The sequence below is a fragment of the Halichoeres trimaculatus genome, unplaced genomic scaffold, assembly GCF_033239565.1.
Source record: "Halichoeres trimaculatus isolate MK-OKI-2021-1 unplaced genomic scaffold, fHalTri1.1 fHalTri1_scaffold_19, whole genome shotgun sequence".
In the NCBI taxonomy this organism is placed as follows: Eukaryota; Metazoa; Chordata; class Actinopteri; order Labriformes; family Labridae; genus Halichoeres; species Halichoeres trimaculatus.
Genome location: NW_027437197.1, coordinates 22305734 through 22332652, shown reverse-complemented (window position 1 = coordinate 22332652; position 26919 = coordinate 22305734). Strand labels below are relative to the sequence as shown.

The following is a 26919-nucleotide window of genomic DNA, read 5'->3' as shown; positions in this document are numbered from 1 at the left end:
GGAACACAGCTGATTGAAAAATATATGACAGGATGATTTGGTTTGCCAGAGCACACAAAGGGGGATTGAATTTTCTTGATCATTTTTCCAGGGTCGCCTCCATGCTCAGAGACATAAACTACTCCTTATGTCTGTGTTACTGTTTCCAGAGATAGGGGCTGAGAGTTCAACACCACAGTTGTCTTAAAGCAGGATGGCGGTGCAATGCCTAGCTCAAAGGCACAAAAGTGGGAATGAATGTTTCTGTCAGGTAATCCATTTTTAATTGGTGGCTATTAATGCTGCATCACTGTTTCCTTCACCAAAACTTGAAAGTATGTGTGTGTATTTGCTATTTCAATTTCTATCAATTTTGGCGCCCCCTGTGGATAAATCAAGAATCTCATCCTGCTCTCTCTCAAAACCAAGGCATTTAAAATAATCTATTATTAGCTTCTTGTTCCCTACATGTGTTACTTTAAGGAATTATGGGTATTTACATATAAAACAATTTTAAATCTAATTGTATTTTTACAAAAAAGAGCCATACACATTCTCAATAGGACCTAAATCTATGCTCACACTGATCCTTTATTTCTGAATTCATAAAAATTGAGAACTTTTCTGACTTTCTTATTCTAAAAATAATGTAAATAATGTTTACAGCAAAACTAAATTCACTTCCAAGTGCTGTTCAAAAGTTATTTTCAATTTGGGAGACTCAATACAATTTAAGAGGTGTTTGAAAGTTTCCTGTTCAGAAAGTTAAAAAAGGTCTAAAAAGGAGATGTGTTTCTGTTGTTGGGGTTAAACAATTAAATAGTGCAAAAACAAACTGATAAACCTGGAATTCAAATTAAATCTTCTCTAACGAAAATGGTTTCAAAGTCATTTTTGAAAATTATAAGTGTTCATCATCGTGTTATGATGTTGGTACTGTTGTTGATTTCTTTAATCTCTGGTTTTAGGTCGCTTCATTTTGTCAAATATGTAAGCTAGGCTCAGATAAGCATGTTAATTCTGTCTGCCTGCCTTTCCAGTCACTACCTAATACAAGAATTTAGGTTTCTTAAAAATGTTTGTATTGTGACATATATTGTATTAGCCTATGACGACTGAATAAATCCTACGACTCCTACTACTAGTGTGTCTCTCTGGTGTGCAATGTATCACGTCCCCTGAAACCTTTCCTGAATTATGAGATAGCACTGTTAGTAATATCAGACTCTTTTATAAAACCACTTTTTCACAGGGCTTTTAAATAAGAAAGAATAATGTGGCCAATTTTGACATTTATCATATTAAAGTGCAACTAAACCCAACACAAGTCACCTTTTAGAATCTGAAGCAAGTTAACTTTTGCCTTTTTTGCAAGAAATATTAACTAGTTGTCTTAGCTCACCTCCTCTAATGGTAGCTTATTAAAATAATGAGTGGTTTTTTTTTTTCAGCATAAAACCATTGTCCCAGTTCGGTTTGAACACAGTCATAGTGTGGACATTGGAAAGCATGTGTGATGGCACAACAGCTGCCCTGGAAAGGTGAGGTCATACTGGTTAAACTGTTTGATGGAGACATCCTTACTGTTCCCTTTAAGTGGAGGATCTGAAGTACAGAATGAGGGTCAGGGCCCCACATCTGCGACATAAACCATCACCTTGAAAGTAATCCCCCTTGGTCTCCAACTCTCTGCCAACACTAACATTTAAATGATTACACTCCACCCTCAAGCACTTTTACCATCCAGTGGGGAGCAAACATGTCTGAATGCATGTGTGCATGTGTTTCTATGCATGCACTGAATGTTTTTATGAGCATTTCTTCACGAGTGTGTATGTGTGTGTAAATATGCGTGCTAGCGCCGGCAGGCAGATGGTCAGGGTAATACTCAGAGCTGAAACAGTACTGAAAACGTGGGCCAGCCTCGTTCTCTTCAGCACTGCTCCCCAATGAGCGGGGCTCATTAGTATTCACAATGCATAGTGATGTGAGTCTAAGGACACACAGCACCCCCTGGCTTTAATCCAGTGAAATGAAGCATGAGTAAACACAGTGTTTACAGCTCTCTTTATATTTAGCATACAAAATGCACTGAGTGTTCAATCAGAAGCACCTTGCTAAGTAGATAGATTTGCCTGATGCTGATGTGTGCATCCCTCCTGCACAATCCAAGTCATGTCTCATTTCCTTTGCTTATTTTTTGCAATAACAAGGGAGTCTTGTGTGACTGCATGACTAAAGGACAATTCCACCATAAATAATATGTGTACAGACCTCTCTGGAAGCATTAAAGTATTGAAAATATGGGAAGAGACAGGAAAAAACTTAAGCTTACATCTTTGTAAACATTGCTCAGTTAAAGTTAAAACTCAAGCTGTGTTCACAACTCACTGAAGTTGAACATTTTTCAGCTCTAACTCCTTCTTACCATATTTACGTGGATCCTTATCAGCTGGGAGGTTGGCACGCAGGATGAAGTTGTTGATGCTGTTTAAGTACGCTGGCATTGTGTGGTGGCCTTCAGGGTTAAACCAGACCTAAAGAACAGACACAAAAACCATCACTCACACTGCTACACATGCAAGTCCTCCACACCTCTCCATAAGCTTCACAATATCTGAAACTCCAGCTTTATAGATACAATAAAAGCAGTCGTCATCATCTGCGGGAATTTACACACTAAAACAGTGGTGTAATTGCTGCAGTAAAGCATGTTTATGATGACACTGATGGCGTAACAAAGTAGCTCCATCTGCAAGACAAACAACTTTAACAAGGATGTCATATTTTAACTTTCTATAACTCATCAGCGCAGAGATTAAAGGGATAATGAGACAGGAGGGAAGAAAGATGGGTTACCTTCGACAGAGTGCGGTTTTTGGGCACTGCTTTCAGATCCAGTTTCAAGTCAGTGGGGAGCGGCATGCCAAAAGCAAAGCCACCATACCTGAGGAACACAAATATATGTATTGATCAAACAAAGACGCCACATACTGCGTCCTTTGATTTTGTCTGCGTCTGGTAATCAGAGCAGGTGCCCACATGCAGCTTGGAAGCAATTTTGGTAAAAGCAACAGAGCGCATTTGGAGTACGGTGAGTTTGACTGACAAGGTACGAAGAGTCTTTCTGTTTGGAGCAGAGCAACAGGTGAAACCAGGCTTTTAGACTGCAATGGAAATTTCTGCAATCAACTGATGATTACGCTCCGGCAAAACCTTGTTTTGTTTGAAATCAGCTTTAATTTTAAAAGCAAAATAAACAGTTCAGTATTAAAACTTCCATTTGGACTAAAATCTGTTATGTCAGAGACTTCACAGGAAAAAACAAAACTTCTTGGGGAGGGATGGGTACCTTTCACATTTGAAACAATACAGCACTGATACCTGGTACCTGGCAATTGGTATTGGTACTCAACGGCACCAATTTTCTGTACTTCTGTGTGTTTATGTGGCAAAAACTATCAATTTGTTTAAAGGTCCCATATAATGCAATAATCACTTTATTAAGTCTTTTAGTGAAATTTGTGAGTCTTTAGCTTTCCTCCCAGCCCACAAAATGTGATATCTAATGACAAATCTGTACTTAGTAGTGCTTGTGAATGTAAAATCCTGACCTAAAACGAGCTGTTCGGAATTTGGGGATTTGCCGACGTCAGCGATTCCCTTTCTGAACCAATCAGGAGCAAGTCTGACCTGATTGGTCCACCGGAGCCCACTCCCCTCCCCGCTGCTGGAGAGAAATCTCTCCAGCAGCGGGGAGGAGAATGCTGAAGTTGAAGAGCCATCACTGCTTTGTTTTTGGCTGTAAACAGCCACATAGTTCCATGCACAAGCTTCCCATCTCAGAAGAAGACAAAACTAAGTGGCTAGAGTTCATTTATGAGGTAACAGAGGGCTAGCGAATAGACTGGTCCTGAATCCAGGAGCATTACCAACCATCCGCCAACAAACCTCAGACCCTGGAAATGTGAGTATTTTAAATGCTGTGTGCTGTGGAGCAGATGTAACAGCTTTTCCTCACTGTCCCCCCTGTCTCTGTGTTAGCCTCAGGATGCTAACTTTAGCAGCAGTTAGCCTGTTGTTTTAGCCTATAGTGTAACGGTAAACGAGCTTCGCTGTTTTCTAAACATTGTGCACTCAGAGCTCGTGGCGCCTCTCTCAGTGACGTGGAAGAGTGGGGCTGTATCAGTGGTGGCTCATTTACATATGAAAGTCACGCCCACTAAATCAGAGCGTTCTGAACAGAGGGGCTATGAGAGCCTGGAAACAATGTGGCTGTGCTTGATTTATTGGCTTTTTGGACCAAAAAATGTTACTACCATTTCATGAAGACATCAATGATCCATATTTAACTGCAGAAATGGAGCATAATATGGGACCTTTAAATATGAAATGTAAATTATTTTCAATTTAACAAGGTTTAACATAACCTTGTAATGTGTTCATGTCCAGCATGGAAAATCACCCACTCTTCCACTTTCACATTCAGAAGGCACCTTGACATGGTACCTTATTATTTTATGTGAATCAGTACTTTTGACAGACTTCAGTTGGTCTCCATCCCTACTTTTGGGGTTATCATGTATAAACTTAAGAAAACAGGAAGTATAATATGACTTAAAAAACTATCCCAGCCCGTGTTCCCTCGACAAGATCAATTCATGAAATGAACTTTCTCCTGCAAAACTGGACACATCTCATTTGTCACATTCACCTGTTCCTGATGAATTCGTTTGCTGTAGACATCAGGTACTGCTCCACATTGATGCCACTCAGGTTATACACAATCTGGGATGAAGGGGTGGTCTTGTGGGGGGGCTGGTAGCTGTCAGTTTCACAAATCTGCAGAGGTCAGAGCAGACGGATTTGTCATATTGCTTTTATTAAAAGAACTGCACATATACGCACAAAAAGACACTCTGTGGTGCAGAAACACAGATGGATGAGAAGGTAAAAATGTCCTCATACTCTTTCACTTACACACACACACACACACACACACACACACACACACACACACACACACACACACACACACACACACACACACACACACACACACACACACACACACACACACACACACACTCACAGTGACCCAGTCTCACCTGTTCCTGGCGGGTGCAGTTACAGCCACTAAATGCTTTGGAGCTGTTCCCACTGGATCTCCAGAGACCTGCACTTCTTGAGCAGACCCTTAAATGAAACATTCACAAAGTGAAATGGCGGCTTAGTGGAGTGATGGGAGTCTGCAGTGCGTGGTAATGCCTCGAGACTATCCCCAGACACACCCCACAACACATCTGAAACTGAGTTGATGTGTTGGCCTTCATCACCACAACTGTCTGCAATCATTCAAGCAGCAGCTGTGAGCTAGCAAGAAAAGATCTGTCCCTGTTTTTGAGATCAGGACCTAAATATGTCCTTTAAAGCAGTTTTCAAAGCTGTGTAAAATAAAATCTGCAAAGTCATATTGTGTGAGATCTTCTTGTGCGGGCGGGTGTCAAACGCCCCCACGTTATGTTTTCTGTGAAAAAGCATAGAGTGCAGAGGAAGACTAGCTATACACAGAGCTTTGAACACTTGCACAATCACCTGTTGGTCAACAAAACAAAGACCAGAGTCAGGCGGAAGTGCAGTATATATTCAGGAGGGATGAGCCAGATGCAGCACTCACAACACATTCAGCTGTGATTTTAAGACATACAGCTCGTTTCCTTTCCCCTCTCTGTCTCCTTTTTTTTTCTGAGAATTTTAAAAAGCCTCCGAGGTCTGGTTCACGAGTGCCAACATTGATTTGAGTGCCTGTAAGGGGAAATTCAGCCCATAAACACAGGGTGTTTATGGAATACAAATGACACTCTCACATGGCAGAGTCCTGCTGCAGGCTTTCAGCCACATACGTCGAGCTGAGCAGCAGGAAAAATCCAGAGGAGGGGACATGAGAGAGACCAGAGAGGAAGAGACAGAGAGCAGCAGGAAGCGGAGGGAGCAAGGTGAAAACAGGAGGCATGAAAAGAATGACGATGAATGAGGATGTGAAAACACAGTACGAGCAGAACAGGATGGAGCACAAAGAGTGATAAAATTGGTCATTTCAAGGGAAAAAATCAGCTGCCACTGGAGGCGTGATTACGTACGGGTTATCGGGCTCGTTGAGGCAGGAGTTATCGATCCCAGGGAATGACATCATGGCGTCTGAAAGCTTCTCCGAGTTGGGATTTGAGTTACTGTGGAGCCAGAAAAGCACAATTTAAACCTCAGGAAATAAAACACTCAAATGTCTATCAAAACAAACAAACGTTCATATCATAAGACGCAACGTGACATTTGCAAAAGGGAAGACACTCCTCTGTTTGTGTTACAGATTTAGCTAATCTTTCTGTGGCTCGGGTTTTAAAAAAATACTTCAATTCCACTGCTGGCATTTGGCAAAGGTTTCAAGTAGATAAGCTGGTTTAAAGCAATTTACTGAAGCACAGCATTGTCAATAAGGTGACCGTAGGAAGCCAAGTCTGTGATTCCAATAAAGCATCTTTTCTGTGAGGCGCTGGGCAGATAAAAGGGGAATAGATATGCTTGATTTGCTGAGTTACATTTAGGTGGATCTCTTTGATTTGAGCACTTTGCAGCCTTTGAATGCACCATAAACAATCAAGGCTTCAGAAATGCTTAGAATGTACATATAACACAGAGAGCGCAACTTTAGAGCATCTAGCCATGAGTTCAGACCCTCACATTGAACCACAGAGATAAATAAATAATCTATGATGTGTTTCAAGTTAAAGACGATGGCTGAGAGTGTCCACGCTCTTTGATATGGATCGGCACATCAGCCTTTCCTCCCTTGCTCCACACTGCCTTGATCAAACAACAAGACTTTTCAGGAATGAAGACATCTCGCAACCTCCTGACACCCTCGATCCCTCTCACTTTGATCTCAGCATCTCAGCTGTCTTCATCACAATCATCTCCTTCCCTTACACTCCCCCCTCGCGCCTTCTCATTGAGGTCTGTCTGCCCTTCAACAAACTACAGCATCACATCCAGTTTACAACAAGTAGAACACGCTGTCTTCTGAAAGTGATGCAGGGAGCCGACATGCACAGCGGTCAAAGTAATGCAGCAGGACTTTATTAAAGTTGCAGGAGTGTGGCTACCAGGCTTAATTCTTTGGATGGTTTGGTTAATATATAATAAGAGATATCACTTCGAATAGAAATGTCACTGTGAGCGTTTTTTTTTTTGTGCAATACCTCTCAAAGTTTGGACACTGAGATCACAGAAAATGTTTCCCAGTCTTCATCATAACTTGCTTTTCAGGTGTCTTGCTGAGGTTATTTGTTGCCATCCAAGCCCCAAAGGCATTGGTCAGACTTCACCAAATAAATTGAAACAAAAGTAAAAACCATCTCAAACATGCCCAGAGAAGAGCATCCCGTTGAGCCTCTTCCCCGTGCACTGACCTGAAGAAGGAGTAACTCGGTCCGAATTTGTAAAGCGCCGGGCTGAGTTCGAGCTCAGGGTAGTGCTGCAGGTCATTCTTGATGGAGCCCAGGCCCATGGCGAACAACATGAACAAGACGGGGAGCAGGATCTGAGCAATCAGGCCTTTCCAGTCTCTGCGACTGTGATGGATTCTCTTCGTCAGCATGGCTACCAGCTGCTGCCAGGCCAGGGCTACGCCGCTCATCGTGGTCGAACTGGTCAGCTCTACAACACATGGGGAAAGGATTGTTAAACTCACTCCCTGATTGTCACATCGATGTGTGATTTTCTGTATCAGGCACACTGTACTAAAAGAAAGGTTCTGGGTTAGACTGAATCTCAGAAGACGGCAGTGCAATCCATCAAGATGAGTGTTCCAGTTGTGCGGTTTGTTGGAAGTAGGTCAGACGAGTTTCTACCATTTGGGACTGAGAATGAAAGTTTTGAAACTTACATATAAAATAGACTCTTGATAAACATAAAAAGTAGTTACAGAAGTGCTGCTGAAAGCTTCACTAAACTTTATATAAAGTTTTCTGACATTCATCCCTTTACTTAAGTGATGTTTCATTATCAAACTTGATGCTAGGGTTGATTCAGATGTGATATGTTGGTGGTTGGCCCCTCTAAGGAAATTAAATTCCTCCAAAATAGCTTTTGAAGTGAGGGTGATATAGTTCAAAGTGACCTGAATCTGATTGTTTGTCTCTAATGTGACCTATACCTGCTTTGTTTTTGACAGTCTGGATAGCACAGGTCATATTGAATCGGACATTTTCAAATCAAATTTACATGTTGTACTGAATCAGATTTCTATTGGATTGTTTTGAATGCGACCGCGGTCTGAACAGCCAGGCCACCTTTAATGCAACTTTGACATCATTCTGGAGCAGAAGTTACAGTCAGTGAACACAAACATGGAAGAAAGCAGAGCTGGAGTGAAAAATATATTTAAAAAGTGAAAGTGAAACTTAAGTACATGTTTGTGTTTCTTGATGTGGATAGCTGGGAGATAAACAGGAGGAGATCATACAGGCAGCAAAGCAAGCCCAAATGAGCAGCTACACTTAAGAAAGCAAGCCCCAAAAACCTAAGGCCATGTTGGTTTTGAACACTGTACTGTGCGTGACGTCATTAATATTCAACTGAGTGTGCAGGTCACTTCAGGAGTTCACTTTGCAGTTTGTAGACAGGCCAGTTTTAAAATTGCAATGTGTAATATGGTCTCCTAGTTGCAAGCATTCCTTTAATCTGTCACTTTCTCCAAAGTAAATCAAAAGTAACAGAAATTAGCACCTTAACTCACTGTTTATTGTCATGTTGTATTTTTCATACTGATCATAAATACTTTTTGAAATCGGAAAAGAATGTCATAAAACTTTTGAGTTGGATGCCATGTCTCTGATATTGAGTCTCCCAAGTCAGTTGTTAGTCACTGAAGCATTCTTACTTTTGCTGCAAGGAAAAAACATATTGCTAGAATGGATAAGTGATAAAACCTCACAGTTAGAGGATGCACCCTTTTTTGTATCATATTGGACCTGATCTCTGCTAATATTTTAAAATTAATTTTATGAGCGTGGATTGTGACCTTTTGTAAACACAAGTGATATTGGCCTGTATCTTTGTGTATAACCAGACCCACCTGAGCTGTTTGTTTGGTTTTGTTCAGTTTTGTTTTGATTTCTTGCTTATTGTGCATACCTATTGACTTTTGGGTCATTTCCAATGGATGCTAAATTTTATTTTTTGCATAAAACATGAAAATTATGAAAACATAATAGGAAAAAAAGTAACATGGGAGCACAGATGGCCTAGTAGTTTAGGTCGAACTCCATGAGGTTCGGCCTTGCGCAGGTGGCCCATGTTGGAATCCAGCCTTTGGCCTCTTTCCTGCATGTCACCCCTCACTATCACTCTGTTTCTTGCTCTACCCACTGTCCTCCTTACTATCCAATTAAAGGAATGAAAAAAACTTGAAAAAGAAAAAAAAATGTACAAAGAACAAGCAAACAAAAAATTGGTTTTGAGCAATAAGACCTTAGTGTGAACGTAGCCACAGAGTGGACTTACTGATGTTGTCACTGAAGCTGTGGACACTTCCATCGTCTGACGGGAAGCTGTCGATGGATGCAGTGTCAGAAACTGTCTCTGAGATGGACCGGATATTGTCCTCAGGCCCAGGCTCTGTGTTTTCATGAGCTAATTGGAGGAACACCTACACAGATGAAAAGAAACTGTTAGCTAACACATTAGCTTCTTCCTGTTTCCTGACAGAGGGAATCATCACCAGCTGTTGAGTTTGTTTTTCTTATGGTGTGGACTGACAGTTTTTGTGAGTGGGAGGACATGAGATCTTACCTCCTCCAGGGTGGTGTCAGAGACACCATATCCCCCGAGCTGCAGGGCATCCAGGTTTGAGTCCAGTGCGGTCAAGAGGGAGCGGTATGCAGAGGCGTTGGATGAAGTGAAAGGAGGCAGTGAGTAAACCAGGTCACCCCCCTGGGCATCCTTGAGTCGAGCTTCAGGTATATGAGCTTGGATGAAGTTTTTAAGGTCAGCATTGTCAATCTTCTCTGACTCTAGGTTCTGCATCTGAAGTCAGAAAGGCAGGAAAAAGTTATGGCATGCTTAAAGTTTCCACAGATTCACTTGAATAAATACAAATCTTTGGGTTTTGAGGCATGCATGGTGCATCACTCCCCGCCTGCCAGCATCGTCCATCTCTTCAGCCAAAGATAAGTTAACTACTTTTAGACTTTAGGGTTACTTGTCTCAAATGTAAGAAAATGCATTCATGTTGCTCCGGTGCATGTAGAGCAGGAGCCATTATGCAGCCTGTGTGGGCAGCTGGCGCGCGTGAGACGGATGACTGGAAAACCGCAGCTGAAATGCCTGCTGGGTAGACACGCTGTGAGTTCTAAAATGTTGGCACTGCTTTTTAAATAATGCATTGTCAAAATAAGTAACAAGTCATTTAAATGCACAGCTGAGGATGAAATGTACTTGGAGAACTTGCATAACATTTTTTTAGAGGGTTGCCTGAGGGTTGTGTAAACGACTGACCACTTAACGGAGGGGGAGACGGATGCAGGCTTCAAAAAGATCTCAGAGACAGAAATTGGAAGGAGGCTTCAAGTTTGACAGAAATCATTAAATGGCACGTGAGATACTAAGACAGTCAGCAGAGCGTTAATAGAAGATTATATCGCTAAAAGCCGTCTGAAACATGGCGTGTTAGGAAGTATGGGACAATTTACAGCAGTGAGAAGAGAATTATCCAGACTGTTTTTGCCTTTGAAGCAACTTTTGGATTTATCTAATACCAATACAGCAACTGATGTCAAACTCTCGTGGTTAATGTTGCACAAATAGGATTTAGGATTTGACCCCATAATAACCCTGGGCGCGTGAGATGTTACTACAAACACCATCCAAGCTATAATTAGATCTGCTTAGCTACATTTTCTGTCCATTTAAGCATTTTTGTTCCTTGCATTACATGACATTTTTTTATTTGTGCAAATGGCACGAGGGATTGGGAAGATATGACCCTCTCAGATTGACAGTGACCCTGATTCAACCTCATCACTTTCCCTGCAAAAGGTGACAAACATCGCCGGTAAAACAGTGGTTAAATGTTCTGGTAGACTAATTAACATTATAGCAGTGCACAGAGAGTCTGGCATTTGAGTGCTACGGCTAAAGGTGTGTTCGTTGTGTACACGGATGTTGGAATTGTGGTGCTTTGGGTCAAAATTTTAATCTGAACGCCTCAAAAGTTGAATCTCTAACTCAAAAGGTCAGATGTATCTCACCAGCCGCAAGATTTAAGGTAATGTGTTGCTTACATAAACAGTAGTTGTGGAGGAGAAGGTATTCTGACAGTAAGCTAACAGCTAGTTTGACAATAATAAATTTTAAATCTGCTCTTAGGCCAAATTTAAAATAGAAGCCTTTTTAGGCTACTTGTAAAGAGTTTTATTTTTTATTCATTTAAAATATATATATATATTTATAATATTATTTTAATTAGCAACAAGTTTTAAAATTTAACATTATCCTCTTGGCCTTCAGATAATTCCTGATGACAGTGAAGCAGCCCAGTCAGGAGAGGATCTGCCAGGAGCCAGCCACAGCAGAAAAAGACAACATGAGGAAGGAGAGACAGAAGAAGCAGGGACAGAACAAGGAGGAACAGACTGTAAATTTGTTTTCCTGCTCTGTTTGGAATTCTTTATAGTGCTGCTTCTGTTATTTAAAATGTGACTTTCATGTAGGGAAGATAAACTTATTTTTATGTATGCAAATATGTTGTTGTTTACTCTACAGTTCATATACAACATATCTTTAATCAGGCATGGAAAAATAACTCATTGAGTTGCTGTGTAAAATGAAGAATGTGAATGTTGTTGAAGGTTGAAGTATATTGTAGTAGCATTTGATTGTGTTTAGCTTGCTAGATCATTCTACATTATCAAAAATAAAAAATGTTCTTGCACTTGAAGGCAGCACCTGCAGCCAAATAACTTGTAGCACTGTTGTGGCACTAAATTAGGTTTTTCCTTCTGTCTAAATTCTTGCTTGTGTTGTATGTTGCTTTGGACAAACTGCTGCTAAATGAAACTGTAAAAATGTAGACTGTGTTCCTCTTTATACTGCACTCTCTGAGGTGAAATGTCTTGCATTAAACATAAACCTTTTCATACTGTTGTTCCTTCAGGTTTGAGGAGCTGATAAGACACATTTGGGCAAACAGAAATAGAAGGAGACTGGACAGAAGTTAATTCATACCCCTTAAAGGGTTTTAATAGTCATTAGGGTTCCTCTAAAATACTTTTAAGCATTTTAAAATGTTTTTTCATGATCCTTGCCTTTGGGACTAAGCTGTTTTAATTTGCTGCCCTTGTGAAGCACTTTGTACTTTACAAATAAAGATTATTATAATTCAGTGTTATAAAACCTAGAACAATAAAGATAGGGTCAGGATTTGTCCTTACAACAAGTAGCAACCTTTATCCTTCTGGTGGAAACACCACTCTATCTGTGCTGGCAGCATGTTCCTAAAATTCACTGTTACCATAAAGCAGCAGACGTGTGCTCATACAGTCTCACTATAAGAGAACAGTCTATGCAGCGTTACTTCACACTCCACCGTTAACTCAAGAACCCAATGGGAGTAATTTCTTTGCAGAAATGATGTTTAAGAAATGCCATCAGAGATTTTCACAGTAATTTCATGTTGTGAATAACACAATCTTGCAGTTCTGCTTGAGCCGACAGTAGCGGCTGGCTGCCTCTGAGGGCGAGTACCTTCTTGGTGAGAGTGAGTTTGTAGCCTTGACCCAGTTTGTCTTTCAGGTAGAAGGGGGATCCGCAGCATTTTAATCCTCCCCTCTCCAGGAAGGTGATGCGGTCGCTCAGAACTTCAGCCTCGTCCAGGTGGTGTGTGGACATGATGATGGTGCGCTCTGAGAGGAGGACAAATGCATTGTAAAAAATCATGTAATTGGATGTGATCTGCACAGAAAGAGGTTATGTTTACTGGTGGTGTGAGTCAGAGAAGCTTTGGAGGGGTTTCAAAGTTTGCAGAGGTGAAAGAGTGACAGATACTGTATTTAGACACCTTATGGGAAAAAAAAACTGTTTTCGATTTTCCTTAGTCTCCTGTTCTAGTAGGTACATGTTGCCTTTGAATGTAGCACATCCAAATAAACAACCGAAAAGCAGACTTAACACACACAATGTCCCACACACACACACTCCAGTCATTAGAGGGAAAACAGGCACACAAACAGCAAGTGATGCAGAAAGTTTATTTTGAATAAGATTCCCCTGAGCATCAAAAATCCCACTCACATTGGAAACAGGGCCAATTACTCAGGATGTCTTCTACATCTACAATTACACGACATTTAGCAGCCTCTGCCATCACTGCAGCTAAACTGAGAGAGCCCAAAGAAGAAAGACTTCGGGAATCCTTTTAGATTAATTATATGCTAAATTTAAAGTCAGGAGCCGGAGCAGAGAAAAGCCTTCCGGGGTCGACTACAGGTTGGCGGCTCTCTCCTGCTCCTCCACGCTTTCTCTGTTAAATAGAGCAGAGGAGGCAGCTTTTGGAGGTAAAGCGTGAGCAAAACAAGACCTTGCCATGTGTGCGTCTGTGAGTGTGCACTTTAGATTGTGAATTTGAGTGTTTATATTCAAGGATTTGGATTCAAACGTGTCTTTTCTTTCTTGGCATCCATGTCTAATAGGATTAATAAGACGTCATGTGACTGACTCAGTTTATTATGTAGCTGTGAAATCCTGCACTCAATCCTATCGCTGAAATCCTTTCACTTAATTCCTCCTCATTCCTCATTCTGCCTGGGTGTTACCTAAACTGTGGGTAAACTTCAGCCGCATATGTCTTTTTATTTGTGTTTCTAAACAAATAAAAAGAACAGTTATAAGACGCTCCACTAAAAATAAAACACAGCACTATAAAAGACAACAGGAGGCTCTTGGAAGAGCCACGCATAGAAATATGACAGAGTATAAAAGAAGAAAATAAAACCAGTGGAATGAAACGTGGCAAAGTTTACGGCCTGTACAGGTGGTTTTAAAAAGATGGTGTAAATGTTGCTCAGGTTCAGCTGGTCCGATGTGATTTTTGGAATAAAAAAGCTTTTTTTGTCTTTAGCTTTAAGAGAGGGAACTTGCACAACGTTTTGAGGTGTTGATGCTGAGGTACGAGCCGCTGAATCTAGAAAATATGGCACAGATAGACCTTGCAGTTGGGATGGAATGGTTCACAAGGTCCATGGTTTGGTTCTTGTGTTTTCTAGTCATGGTTTTTGGTTGGGTTTGGTGTATTGTTGATGTTTTTGATAGGGATAGACCGGTTATCAGCCAGGCCGATATTTGGCATTTTGGAGCATATCGACATCAGCCTTTTTTGAAATCCGACGGCCGATATGAAACCCATTCAAAACTGTTTTGTTTTGGCTCTGATGCTTCTCTGCACAGAATTTCTTTCGGTCTACGCTATGGAAGCCCTAGATGGTCATTTAAAATCAGTCATGCAACACCAAACAGAAAATCAAAACAACTGCATTACATCCCTGTTAGAGGCAGCACAAACTCAATTCTGTCCAGTTTTACTGCATTGACATAGAAATTTTGGAAAACTTTATCCACTGTAAAAAAAAGTTTAGCTATTTATCTTTTAAAGTTTTCATTCAACTTTATAAAAAGTGCTGCTAAGCCTGGGAGCTGTTTAATAAACATATGCTTGAAGGCATTTAAAGCAGTTAAGTGATGGAGTTTGTATTGTTCAAAATTTTTTACGCCAATATTTTCACTTTGACTGCAAATAAATATCGTCTCAAATATTGGTTATCAAACTCCTTGCCTACTAATAATCAGTATAGATATCAGCCCTAAAGAATCCAAATTGGTATATTTCTAGTTTTTGACACCCCAGATTACCATATACCCTTATAATCCACTGTAAACAGATTATTTTTGATCAATTCTGTCGTGTATAGTCATAATAACCTGAAAGAATGAGGCTGTTTCCCATTTCAAACATCATTAAAGCAGAGTGACACATTGATAGTTTCAACATGCCAACTCCTCAGTAAGAAAAGTCACTATTGTCTGTCCCAGAAGTCACTAAATGACGCTGCTGTCTAATCTGCAGAATAATCCATTTGCATGTAATTGTCATGGACTCTGTAGGAATTAGAAATAACATGGGAGAAACAAAAAGCAGGTAAAACACAACATCATAAATATGTTTAGAACTACAAATTAACTTTCTTTCATCAATTATTTTTCTTTTTCTTTTTATTTTTTTATGTCTAAGGGCTCTAATTTCGTAGACCAGGCGCAAGCGCGGGCGCACCTGCCCTGCGCCGGCTTTCGCCGCGCAGACAGGGTGTGACCAGAGCACTTTGCAAGTTTCCTGCAGTGCCAAGAGAGGCGCAGTCAAGGGGCAAAGGAGCGCAGAGGTGCGCAGAGGAGGATTAATATAGATACAAATGTATATGCTGGTTCAGACGGTTACATTAAATAGCGATTGCTCCAAGTGTTTATTGCATTAAAATGTGCCTGACACTCTGGAAACCTGCCTCTGAGGCTTTGTTGACGTGAGCGCACATGTGCGCCTAACCAAATTACTCACCAAATTACAGCTGAGGAGGGTGCGCTCCGCTTTGTGCCGAGAAGGTTGGAGCTGGCGAGTTTTCAGCGCACTTTCTGCTCTGTTTTTGGCACAAAATTGTCACTGCGCCAACATGAATCTGCCGACACCTCCTCCTGGTGAGGTGTCAACTCCCCCTGGCGCGCCGCCACACCCATCTCTGTGCAGACGGTCTACCAAATTGTAAAATTGGCAGCGCACAGCGGTGTGCCGCACGAAATTAGCACTGCGTGGGTGTGCCAGGCTTGCGCCCCCTGCGCTGCACCACAAAATTAGAGCCCCATATATCAACCCTCCTCCTTTATCTGGGCTGGGGACCAGCAAAAGTGACCATAATGAGACACACTTGCATGATTTCATCTGCTGTGAGAGAGGAGGGCTGTCTGTCTGTGTTCTGGATAGGTGAGAGGCTCACACACGCTGACCATCGAGGAGATCAAAACACACTTTAACCTCAGATTCTCCAAACTCCAGAAAAGTAACAAGAATTATCGTCTTTAAAAAACTCACCAGAGAGGTCAGAAAAGTCATCAAATGTAGCGACAAAGTCTCTAGGTTGGCAACTTTTAGTCGTGGTTTTATCCTCCACTTTCTTATCGCCATCATCAGAGCTCAGACTGAATCTAAAGAGTGACAGCAGAACAACACAACGCCACAGATTCACCCTCTAACTCTGTCTTTTCCACTCATGGAAGAAACATACAAGCTTCCCCACAAAGTGTCCTGCTGTACTACTTAGCCTCAAGTTGCACATGCATATGATCAGAGCTACATACTCGATTCAAAATGAGCTGTAAAATGAAGAAAAAGAAAAACACAAACCGAACAAAGCACATGCACCCTGAACCAAGTGAGGGAAACCGAACAGTTCAGATTTGTTTCATAAATCATTCCATCTTTGCGTTGCAGAGCTCAAAATGCAGATCTTCTAAAACATGAAACCATCATTAATATTTCTAACCTCACAGATTTCTAACTGGGTGTTTTCAGTAAAACTCTGTGCTCCAAGTACGGCAAGGGAGGGCATCCATGTGTGTGTGTGATTCAGTTGGAAACATGATCTGGACCAATTACCAGATTTTTGTTTTTCTCAGTATTCAGTTGTTAGAGGCCATCCCGTCTTTGATCACAGCAGGGCAGCTGTGCAGGGAGTCCAGTTAGTTGTGATTCAGAACTTGTTGAGACAGATTGGGTGTCACTGGTGTGATGGTGTGACAAAATTCTGGGCACCATGTCAAAGAAAAAATAATAAGGCAGCTGAGCAACAACAAAAAGAAAATGAGGGGAACCACGTTACATCACAGGAGTGAATACTTTCTGTCGTCTTTTCAGCTATATGTCACAGTTTTTCTCCTCTCATTGTTGAGTTCAGCTCATTCAGGAAGAAGCATGTAGATTAGTGAAGGCATACTTAATGGCAGTATTGTTGTAGGTGCAGCTGGAGTTCAATGGTGAAAAATGAAACAGATTCCTGGATAGTTTGACATGTGAGCGACAGAGAAAAAAAGAGACTCACGTTTCTTGTGCTGGATAACAATGTCCCAGATGGCGCGCCTGGAGCAGGGATCGACTCCTGTGGTGGGTTCATCCAGCACCACCAAGCGGGAGCCCCCTATGAAGGCGATGGAGATTGACAGCTTGCGCTTCATGCCGCCCGACAGGGTGCCCACCCGCTTGTGTCTGTGAGCGTACATGCCTGTCTCCTCCAGGATCCTGGTGGGGGAGTCATTGAAAAGCATTTAACGTTGAGCTTGTGTTAACATACTTTTTTTCTATGCATTACAGCCGTGTTTCTGAGTTACAGTTCCATCATGTGCCCAGCGGGAGTTTGGAAGAAAAAAAGCAGGAACCAGCTGAGAGGTGCAGTGTCTTGCCCTCAGGTTCAGGCTTATTACTGCAGCTCGTCTCGTACAGGGAGCCTCCAGAAATAGTCTCATGATGCAACTCAGGGTTGAACTCATAGTTTAATGATGCTACAGAATAAAAGATGACTCTTCCATCGCTTGCTACCAAGCGTTTAACCGATAAACAGTCTACATTTTAACAGGAAACTTAAGTTAGGATTTTACATGATGTCTTGGATGTGATCTCATCCTCAGTCTTCATCAAACGGCTGTAAAGGTTCACTTTATAATGATCAGGAAGTGACCTTTTCCCCAAAATGATTAACCATAAAGTGTTAGAGCAGCTCTACCTGAATATCTGTGTTTTTAATTTCCCCTGTTACAACTCATTTGCAACTTTTCCAGCTGACCTGTCTTAAACCTTACCCATGTTTCCTTTCTAATGGACAATATGTCATGGACTGAGCTTTTAAAACACATCATGCGGTTATGTTGTATATCACACCAGTGGCGTATGCCCTCTTTTGAAGGGCAGGGGTAAAATTAAAAAAAAACAAATGCAAGGTGTGTATGTCACTGCAGTAAGTCCTGCATGTTTTTAGGGCACACGCTGTTGACACAACACTACCCAGATCCTCAGAGACTCCAGCCACCCCAGTCATTACCTGTTCTCTCTGCTACCCTCAGGGAGGCGCTATAGGGCACTCAGAGCCCGCACCTCCAGACTCAAAAACATTTTTTTTCACAGAACCATTACTGAACTTAATATGTCAGGCCAATAAATGCAATAATGTGACCTTCTATTGATTCATTAACAATGCAATATGGGACTACGTGCAATTACAAGACGGTCAATGTTTATCAACGTTTTTATGCTTATGTTTTAAATATATCTTTTAACATAAATGAATGCTGTCATATGTTTGCATTGTTGTACTTTTTTTTTGTTCTTCTGCATTCATGGCACAGCAAAATGTTGTTGCTTTTGTGCAATTACAAATAAAGTCTATTCTATTCTATTTTATTCTACTAGATTCTATTTTATTCTTTGGTGCATGATTTTGTCTCCCAAGACAGCAAATTATCATGTTTTATTCAGATGACGGGGTTCTTAAATGCATTTTTGCCAACCAGGAGGGCACTTTACCATGTGATTTGGCTCCCAAGGGAGCACTTTTGTGTGTGTTTTAGCTCTCAAGAGGGCATGTAAGAGCCCAAAGCGTAATATGTAAAATGTAATAACTGGTCAATAATGTAGCAAAAGTTCAGAGCCCAAAATTGAATAAAAAAAATGTAACAAAACCCAAAATGTAACAAGTTTTTACCTTATGGGAAAAAAGTCATTATATTTTCGGTTTGTTACATTTTTTTTATTACACTTGATAGATAGATAGATAGATAGATAGATAGATAGATAGATAGATAGATAGATAGATAGATAGATAGATAGATAGATAGATAGATAGATAGATAGATAGATAGATAGATAGATAGATAGATAGATAGATGGACAATTAGATAGATAGATAGATAGATAGATAGATAGATATATAGATAGATAGATAGATAGATAGATAGATAGATAGATAGATAGATAGATAGATAGATAGATAGATAGATAGATAGATAGATAGATAGATAGATAGATAGATAGATAGATAGATAGATAGATAGATAGATAGTTAGAGCAATCCTGCACAGCACTGCAAAATAGGTTTGCATACAATATAAACAAAAAAAATTCGAAAGTTTTGTACATTTCAGTAAGAAATTTTGGGTTGTTGTTAAGTTTCGGGCTCCAACAGTGCACTTTAACGCATCTTTTTCTACGATTGGAGGGAACCACCGTCCCCCCTCTATGTACACCACTGTTTTACACCACCCTGACCTTATCTGTACGACACAGCATGTTAGCATGTTCAGCTAGTTCCCTGTACTGGGTGAACAGTCACTCACGTGCGGACTTGCTCGCGCAGTTCCCTCTTTGACCAGTGTGGCGCTTTGATCTGGCCGTACAGCAGCAGGTGCTCCTTGGTGGTCATGTGATCGAAGAGGACATCATACTGCATACACACTCCCAGCTCTTTTCGGACGTCGTCGATGTTGGACTGCATGTCTCTGCCGTACACTTCAATGGTGCCCGAAGTTGGAGCAAAGAGCCCAGTGAGGAGGGACCTAAAATCACACAATCATTAGTTTTTTCTTATTACCTCAGGTTTGCTGTTGGGAAAGTTTTCATATAAATCAAATAAATAGTCAGCCGGTTTCACAATTACCTGTGCGGATATTTGCTACCTGGGAAATAAAAAGTTAAAAATACCCCTTCTTTGCGTCCAATTATCTGCGTTTTAGTACTGTCTCCTTGCACTTCCCTCTTAAATTATGATTTATTGTTCCCAGGAACGTAATAACACATGAAATCCCTTCTAGGTTCCAGTGTTTTATAAGCTGAATCATATTCTGCTGCTGCTCTCATTGTGTGTTGCTCTGGATAAGAGCATCAGCAAAATTAGTCACATTTAAAATGTAAATGTAAGTGCTCCAGTTGATGAAGCGCCGTCAGGCTAATCTCTACCACGGTGCATTTTGTTCTGCTCCAGATTTGAACAAAACAATCTCCCTGTCAGCAGCGAGCCCTTTGAGATGATTAAAAGCATGCACAGATCAAATTTAAAAGGCGCCACATACAGTCTGTGAATGGTCAGAGCGAGACATGCTGACACAGTGAGATCACAAAGGAACCTCGCCACACGTACATGGTGGTGGTCTTGCCGGCTCCGTTGTGGCCAAGCAGGGAGGTGACGTGGCCCTCGTAGAAGGAAACATTCAGGTTTTGAATGGCTGCTTGGTCTCCGTACATCTTGCAGAGACCGTGGAGGGCAACACCCACTGGGAGATGTGAGTAACTCTCTCCAGCCTGAGAGGACAGCGAGCTCTGGTCTGGAAGAAACACAGACAGAGAGGATTGGTAAATCCAACAGAGGGGGACAGGAATTACATAGAGAATGAAGGGCCTTATAAAAAGTAATGAAGTGTCAGGGTTGGAAAAAAAAACTCTGGAGGCAAAGACATCCTGTTCCTGCCTGGAAACACAACACTGCAGGAGACAGGATTGCTTATTGTTATCTTCTGCGAGGCAGTACAGTGTCATTTATTCGCTCTGTACCTTTTCCCTTGTTGTCAAAGAAAACAGGCTGGTTTTCCTGCATGATGTTGGTAAAGAGAAGTCCCGTGCTCCGCTTATTGACTGACTTGACACAGAACAGGTCGGCCCAGAAGGAGGCTTTGAAGGGGAAGTACCACGGGGCAGGGATGCCATACTTTCCTGGGGCGTAAACACAAAAATATTTGATTAAAATCCCAAACGGGTGTTCTGTAAGAGAGAGTAACTGCCTGCATGTAGAAAAGTCGCAACAAGTTTTTAAAGACTTATAATTTTGCTCTTCAGTGAGTCTACCTGGAAAGACCATGCGGATGTAAGCTCCGATGATGAAGTAGAGGATGGCGTCGATGAGCATCAGCCAGCACAGCCAACCAAATGAAGCACCGTCTCCAGCAATGGGTGACGTGTACGAGTTACTCCATTGAATCCCTGAAAAAACATCAAAGAAATGTTTTATTTTTACATTTTTCATGTAAAAAAATTTTGTTGAACACCTCACTGACTGAATTATTTAACAATTATAAAAATATACTCACCGGCCATTTTATTAGGCACACCTGACCAACTGCTCTTTAACGCAAATTTCTAATCAGCCAATCACATGGCAGCAGCTCAATACATTTAGGCATTTAGGTGACTTTGAATATGGCACGGTTGTTGGTGCCAGATGGGCTGGTCCGAGTATTTCAGAAACTGCTGATCTACTGGGATTTTAACCCACAACCATCTCTAGGGTTTACAGAGAATGGTCCCAATAAGAGAAAATATCCAGTGAGCGGCAGTTCTGTGGGTCAAAATGCCTTGTTGATGCCAGAGGTCAGAGGAGAATGGACAGACTGGTTGGAGCAGATAGAAAGGCAACAGTAACTCAAATAACCACTGGTTACAACCGAGGTCTGCAGAAGAGCATCTCTGAACGCACAACACGTCCAATCTTGAGGCAGATGGGCTACAGCAGCAGAAGACCACACCGGGTGACCCTCCTGTCAACTAAGAACAGGAAACTGAGGCTACAATTCACACAGCAACACCAAAACTGGACAATAGAAGATTGGAAAAACGTTGCCTGGTCTGATGAGTCTGGATTTCTGCTCCACATTCAGATGGTAGGGTCAGAATTTGGTGTCAACAACATGAAAGCATGGATCCATCCTGCCTTGTATCATTGAGCATGGTTTAAAGTATTGTTGCTGACCATGTCCATCCCTTTATGAGCACAGTGTACCCATCTTCTGATGGCTACTTCTAGCAGGATAACGCTCCATGTCATAACATGTCATAAAGCTGGAATCATCTCAGACTGGTTTCTTCAACATGACAATGAGTTCCCTGTACTCAAATGGCCTCCACAGTCCCCAGATCTCAATCCAATAGAGCATCTTTGGGATGTGGTGGAACAGGAGGTTCTCATCATGGATGTTCAGCCGACAAATCTGTAGCAACTGTGTGATGCTATCATGTCAATATGGACCAAACTCTGTTGAATCTATGCCACCAAGGATTAAGGCAGTTCTGAAGGCAAAAGGGGTCCAACCTGATACTAGCAAGGTGTACCTAATAAAGTGGCCGGTGAGTGTAAAATGTTTTTATGTGATTTTGCATTCTTACAGATGTTAAATTACGTAGAGATTGTAGATTTGAGTATAGTAAACACAATAGTTATAACTTAGTTATATTAAAGACACAAGAAGTTCATCCCCGAACCAATATATTGTGACATAGTGGATCTGTTACCATCTTTGGTTTGTGTAGAATATGAATTAATTGGTAATAACTAGATACAAAGGTCATTTCAGCTGCATCAAGACCTCACAGGGTAAATTTGCGATAACAGGCATCAAGGGGTTAAAGCGAGTAAACGTCCACATCTGTACCTTCTCCTTGGGATTCGTAGCGAGAGATGTACTGACTGGCGTAGCTGAAACATGTTGGTGAAAACAAGCCCTGTGGAAACAATCAGAGACAAATTAGCCTGGAAACAAGAAAAACAGAATGAAACGTTTTCACATTTTAAGCCTGTCTGTGTTTTTCCTCAGTTTCTTTTCTCTCTGTTTCTCTCGACAACTTTGTGTGGTGTTAAGTGATGTACTTCAGAAACCTCTCTGTGAGTGATGTGAAGTGTTATGTTCAAAGGAAACAAGGCTTTGGAGCTGTTTTGTGAGATAAAAGGAAAAATGTATGGCGTCTAATTTATGAGGTGCAGACAGAAAGTGCAAAAAAGAGAGAATGTAGAACGTTAATGTGCAGAATTTATGTCAGGGTCAGAGAAGGTGAACTGCTCTTCTCAGAACAACATTTGTAAATTGGCTGCTCAGTCACTACTTGACAGCAAATGTAGTTTTTCAGGCTGTATCTTTATATTTTTAATCATAATTCAGGATAAGCTGTTGGATGGGTTAAGAAAAACATTTTTAATGAAAAATGATTACTTGTTTTTGTTCTCCTTATTTAATTCCAAGTTTCTTTGAGGGGAAAATGAATGATTTGCTGTTTTAACTTGTTAAACAAACCACAGGCATCATTACAGCCTGATAAACATTAATCATGACTAATGAAGTCTCCTCACCAGGACGCTCTTCTGTGAGAAAGTCAGAGTTTTCTCCACAGATATCATCACGATGAAGGGGAAGAAAGACAGGATGTAGAGGAGACTGCCGCTCAGGCCGGCGATGAAGGTTTTGTCGAAAAAGGAGCCGACGAGGTAACTGAAGGCCAGGATGCTCAAGCTGTAGTCGCAGAGGTACAAGAAGAGGAGGAAGCCGTCGCTGTGAGGTAGGATGCTGCCTTGCTTGAGCACGATGGCGAGGATGGTGACGGTCGATAGTAGGTAGGCGGCACATTCGATGAACCAGGCGAAGAAGTGGCTGAGTGGGTTGACGCCCATCATTTTCATGTACTGTTGGAAAAGGAAGAAGAGAAACCTTTAGGAATACACAATCTCTGATGTTTCAGAGGGATGAAACTTGAAGGAATTAAAGTTGGATTGTTTTTTGTGCACAACAGTTTCTTCAAAAAACATGAAGAATGATCAGTATCATTTCAACATCCTTGGAGCCAATAAGTCAGCTTCCAAAGCGAAAAAACAATGACAGCTTTTATTTACCTCGTGCAGCCTCAGCTCTCTTTCATACACCAGTTTCTTCACAAAATCTGCCACAAACAGCACCCAGGCTATCATCAGCATCAGCGGGAAGACAAAAGAAATGGCCTCCAGGTATCTGGGGAGAGCAGCGGTAACAACTGTCAGTCAAATCTGTTGAGCACCTAACACCTAATCACTGTCAACAACGGCAGATGAAAAGGACAATCTTTCCGTCACTGGTCTGACAGTGAGATGGAGACGCAGGGCGGAGGAGCAACATCCAAGGAATGTTCTGGGTTTTTTGACAGCTGTGTTTTGATTCCCTCATTATTTACACAAAAAAACCTCTCTGTTTCATTTCTTTTTTGAACTTATCACATCCACTGGTGATGGGAAGTAATTTAGACTTGCTGGTCTCTTGCCACACAGCTATATTTCACAGCTATCATGTTAGACTTCTGTTTTGTTGAGTAATAAATCAGGGGGGCCAAGAGGCGAGTATCATCGTATCTTGCTGTTGGTCTTTAAGGCAGCCAGATAGAGGCTGCAGCCGTTGGTGCTTCTAAGATGAGATATCAGCGGTGTCGTAAGATGCACTCCAGGGCCAGAGCGAACATAGGCGTTGCGTTCGAGTATGATTTATTGGAAACAGTGTAGTGTATTGATGCACAACTTAATACTGAACCCGTGGTGGAGTGTATATATGTTGCAGAAATGAGAAGTGTTCTTTCTGATCCTCATTAAAGGCCTGGAGAGTGTTTCAAGTGTTGGCGTGTATATGGTCTTCAAAAAACGAATGCACCATAATAGTGAATATTCATGCACATGGTGTGGAACCAATTATAATGTGAGAGGCTACTGTGAATGAGTACTTACTGTCAATCCCAAGTGGAAAGTGTATAATGAGAGAGCATGCATTATTCCACATCAATGCCTGTGAGTCCCCTTAGAGACCCTGTGCAACATTTCCATGCATGCATCCATAAGGGAGCATATTTACACTGAGTGTGTGTGAGTGTGTGTGCTTGTTTGTGCAGTCATGTATTTAGGACTCACTCATCCCGGTGGTGGCAGGGATAAGGGAAGGGCTGAAGCTGGACGGCTGTTTCAGTCACACTCTTGCCAGTCTGGGTGGCGATGATGGCTCGATCTATGGTCTCCTGCAGGTAGACGAAGCCGCGGTTGTAGCGCAAAGTGCGACTCGCTGCGATGTAGTTGTCCTTCACGAAGAAAGGTTCCCGGACTCTGTCGCTGCGCATGGAGTTGTCCATGTGCATGCGGATGGTGTAGCTGACTTTGGGAGGCAGGGAGGATGTTGAAGGGGCAGCTCTGCGCCTCCTGGATGTGTTGCTGTCTTTGGGAAGCTTGAAGATGACACCTTGAAGACAGATTGCACCATCTTATTGCGTACAGTTTGCACTCCGTGGAGATATTCAAAGCAGCAGGACGAACTTTTAAGCCACCCTGGATAAACTGTTGCAGAATCAGGTCTGCGATAAGGGCCCTTACTTCAACTCATTATCAACACAAGATCCTTTTAGAGGAAGCACGGGAGATTAAAAAAATGTAAATGAGTATCTGTTTGATGAGGTGGATGCTTAATGTGCCTTTGAAGCCGCCAGCCTCCATTACAGGCAGGGTTTACACTCATCAAGCCTTGTTGTTATCCTGCTCAGAAACTTACATACAGAGAAAGTCCTGAGAGTGAATCGCAGAGTGAAAGCACATAAATAATTGAGTGGTTGATAAACTAGACTGGAGACTTTTTTCATAAGCAAAATATACACCACTTCATCCTTTTGTTTTGGAAGAATAAATCACTGATACGCCTCAAATTTACAGCAGATACACCTGCAATCCAACTCTCTTCATTCATGTTGGGCTGTAAAACCTAAAACCTGTTGACTCCTGTCTGGCTCAGCTCATTATGTCTGTTTGTTGTCAAAGTCAAGCTGAATACGAACTGATTTTGACAGTGTTTGTTTTATTTTGAAAGTCACTGGGTGATTTCAGGTAATTTCCGGTTATGACTTCATGTCCTGCTTGATCTTCCCTAGACTGAATTTATGCGTCATAGCTCCAGCGTACTGCAAAAATAGGATAGCTGCATATTACCTGCCGGACTAAAACAAAGCGGATCCAGTGTAAGTTAACAGATTGACTTGAATGGAAACCTTTCTGATCTGGTGCCATGGCAGAGCAGAGCGGACTGGAGACGCATCTGGTGTATTTCAACCTGAAACCCACTGGACTAACCACACTAGACTGGTAGGTCGCATGTTATACATAGCCATCCAAGTTTTGCCAGACACAGAGCTGTGACCCATGGAATCACAAAGGGAAAACCAAGCGGGACTCGAAGTCATGACTGGAAACCAGAGGTGTCAAGTAACTAAGTTAAACTACTTCGTTACCTTACTTAAGTACAAAATTTTGGTTATCTATACTTTACTTTAGTAATTATTCTTCAGCCAACTTTTTACTTCTACTTCTAACATTTTCAAATATTTGTGCTTACTACTCCGCACATTTTTAAGGACCCATATTATGCAAAAATCACTTGAAGTCTTTTAGTGAAAATTGTGGGTCTTTGGCTTTCCTCCCAGCCCAAAATGTGATATTTAATGACAAAACCTGCACTTGGTAGTGCTTGTGAATGCAGAGAGAAATCTCTCAAGCAGCGGGGAGGAGAATGCTAAAGTTGAAGAGCCATCACTGCTTTGTTTTTGGCTGTAAACAGCCACATAGTTCCATATTGGAGCTTGTGGCGCGGGGCGGTATCAGCGGTGGCTCATTTACATATGAAGGCCACACCCACTAAATCAGAGTGTTCTGAGCAGAGGGGCTATGAGAGCTTGGAAACAATGCTGCTGTACTTGATTTATTGGCTTTTTGGACCAAAACATGTTACTACCATTTCATGAAGACATCAATGATCCATAATAAACTTCAGAAAAGGAGCATAATATGGGACCTTTTAAATTGCCCTGCTACTCCTGTTTTATTCCAGCTTGTCATCGTTTAAAAGGACACACACCAAAAAAATGCAAAAACCTATCTTAAAATCACTGAAATTGCGCCATTGGTTTGTATGTGATCCATCATACCTTCACATAACACAAATCGTGCAACACTTCAGCGAGGACATAACAGACGTATGTAGCTTAGTATGAAT

General features: G+C 41.5%; 1 protein-coding gene across 1 annotated transcript in view; it reads right to left on the bottom strand.

Annotated features, from left to right (window-relative positions):
• LOC141808782 (glucosylceramide transporter ABCA12-like) overlaps window positions 1–26919 on the bottom strand; it is a 57110-nt gene that overhangs the window by 21304 nt on the left and 8887 nt on the right. The window contains exons 11-28 of the mRNA XM_074695492.1: window positions 24801–25122; window positions 23766–23880; window positions 23229–23558; window positions 22537–22606; window positions 20957–21091; window positions 20666–20824; window positions 20256–20439; window positions 19456–19674; window positions 17172–17368; window positions 12781–12938; window positions 9829–10062; window positions 9541–9685; window positions 7446–7692; window positions 6120–6209; window positions 5088–5175; window positions 4694–4821; window positions 2839–2926; window positions 2408–2516 (exon numbers count right to left, since the gene is read on the bottom strand). Coding sequence (XP_074551593.1) covers window positions 2408–2516; window positions 2839–2926; window positions 4694–4821; window positions 5088–5175; window positions 6120–6209; window positions 7446–7692; window positions 9541–9685; window positions 9829–10062; window positions 12781–12938; window positions 17172–17368; window positions 19456–19674; window positions 20256–20439; window positions 20666–20824; window positions 20957–21091; window positions 22537–22606; window positions 23229–23558; window positions 23766–23880; window positions 24801–25122 — 3018 coding nt within the window. The remainder of the gene's footprint in view (window positions 1–2407; window positions 2517–2838; window positions 2927–4693; window positions 4822–5087; window positions 5176–6119; window positions 6210–7445; window positions 7693–9540; window positions 9686–9828; window positions 10063–12780; window positions 12939–17171; window positions 17369–19455; window positions 19675–20255; window positions 20440–20665; window positions 20825–20956; window positions 21092–22536; window positions 22607–23228; window positions 23559–23765; window positions 23881–24800; window positions 25123–26919) is intronic.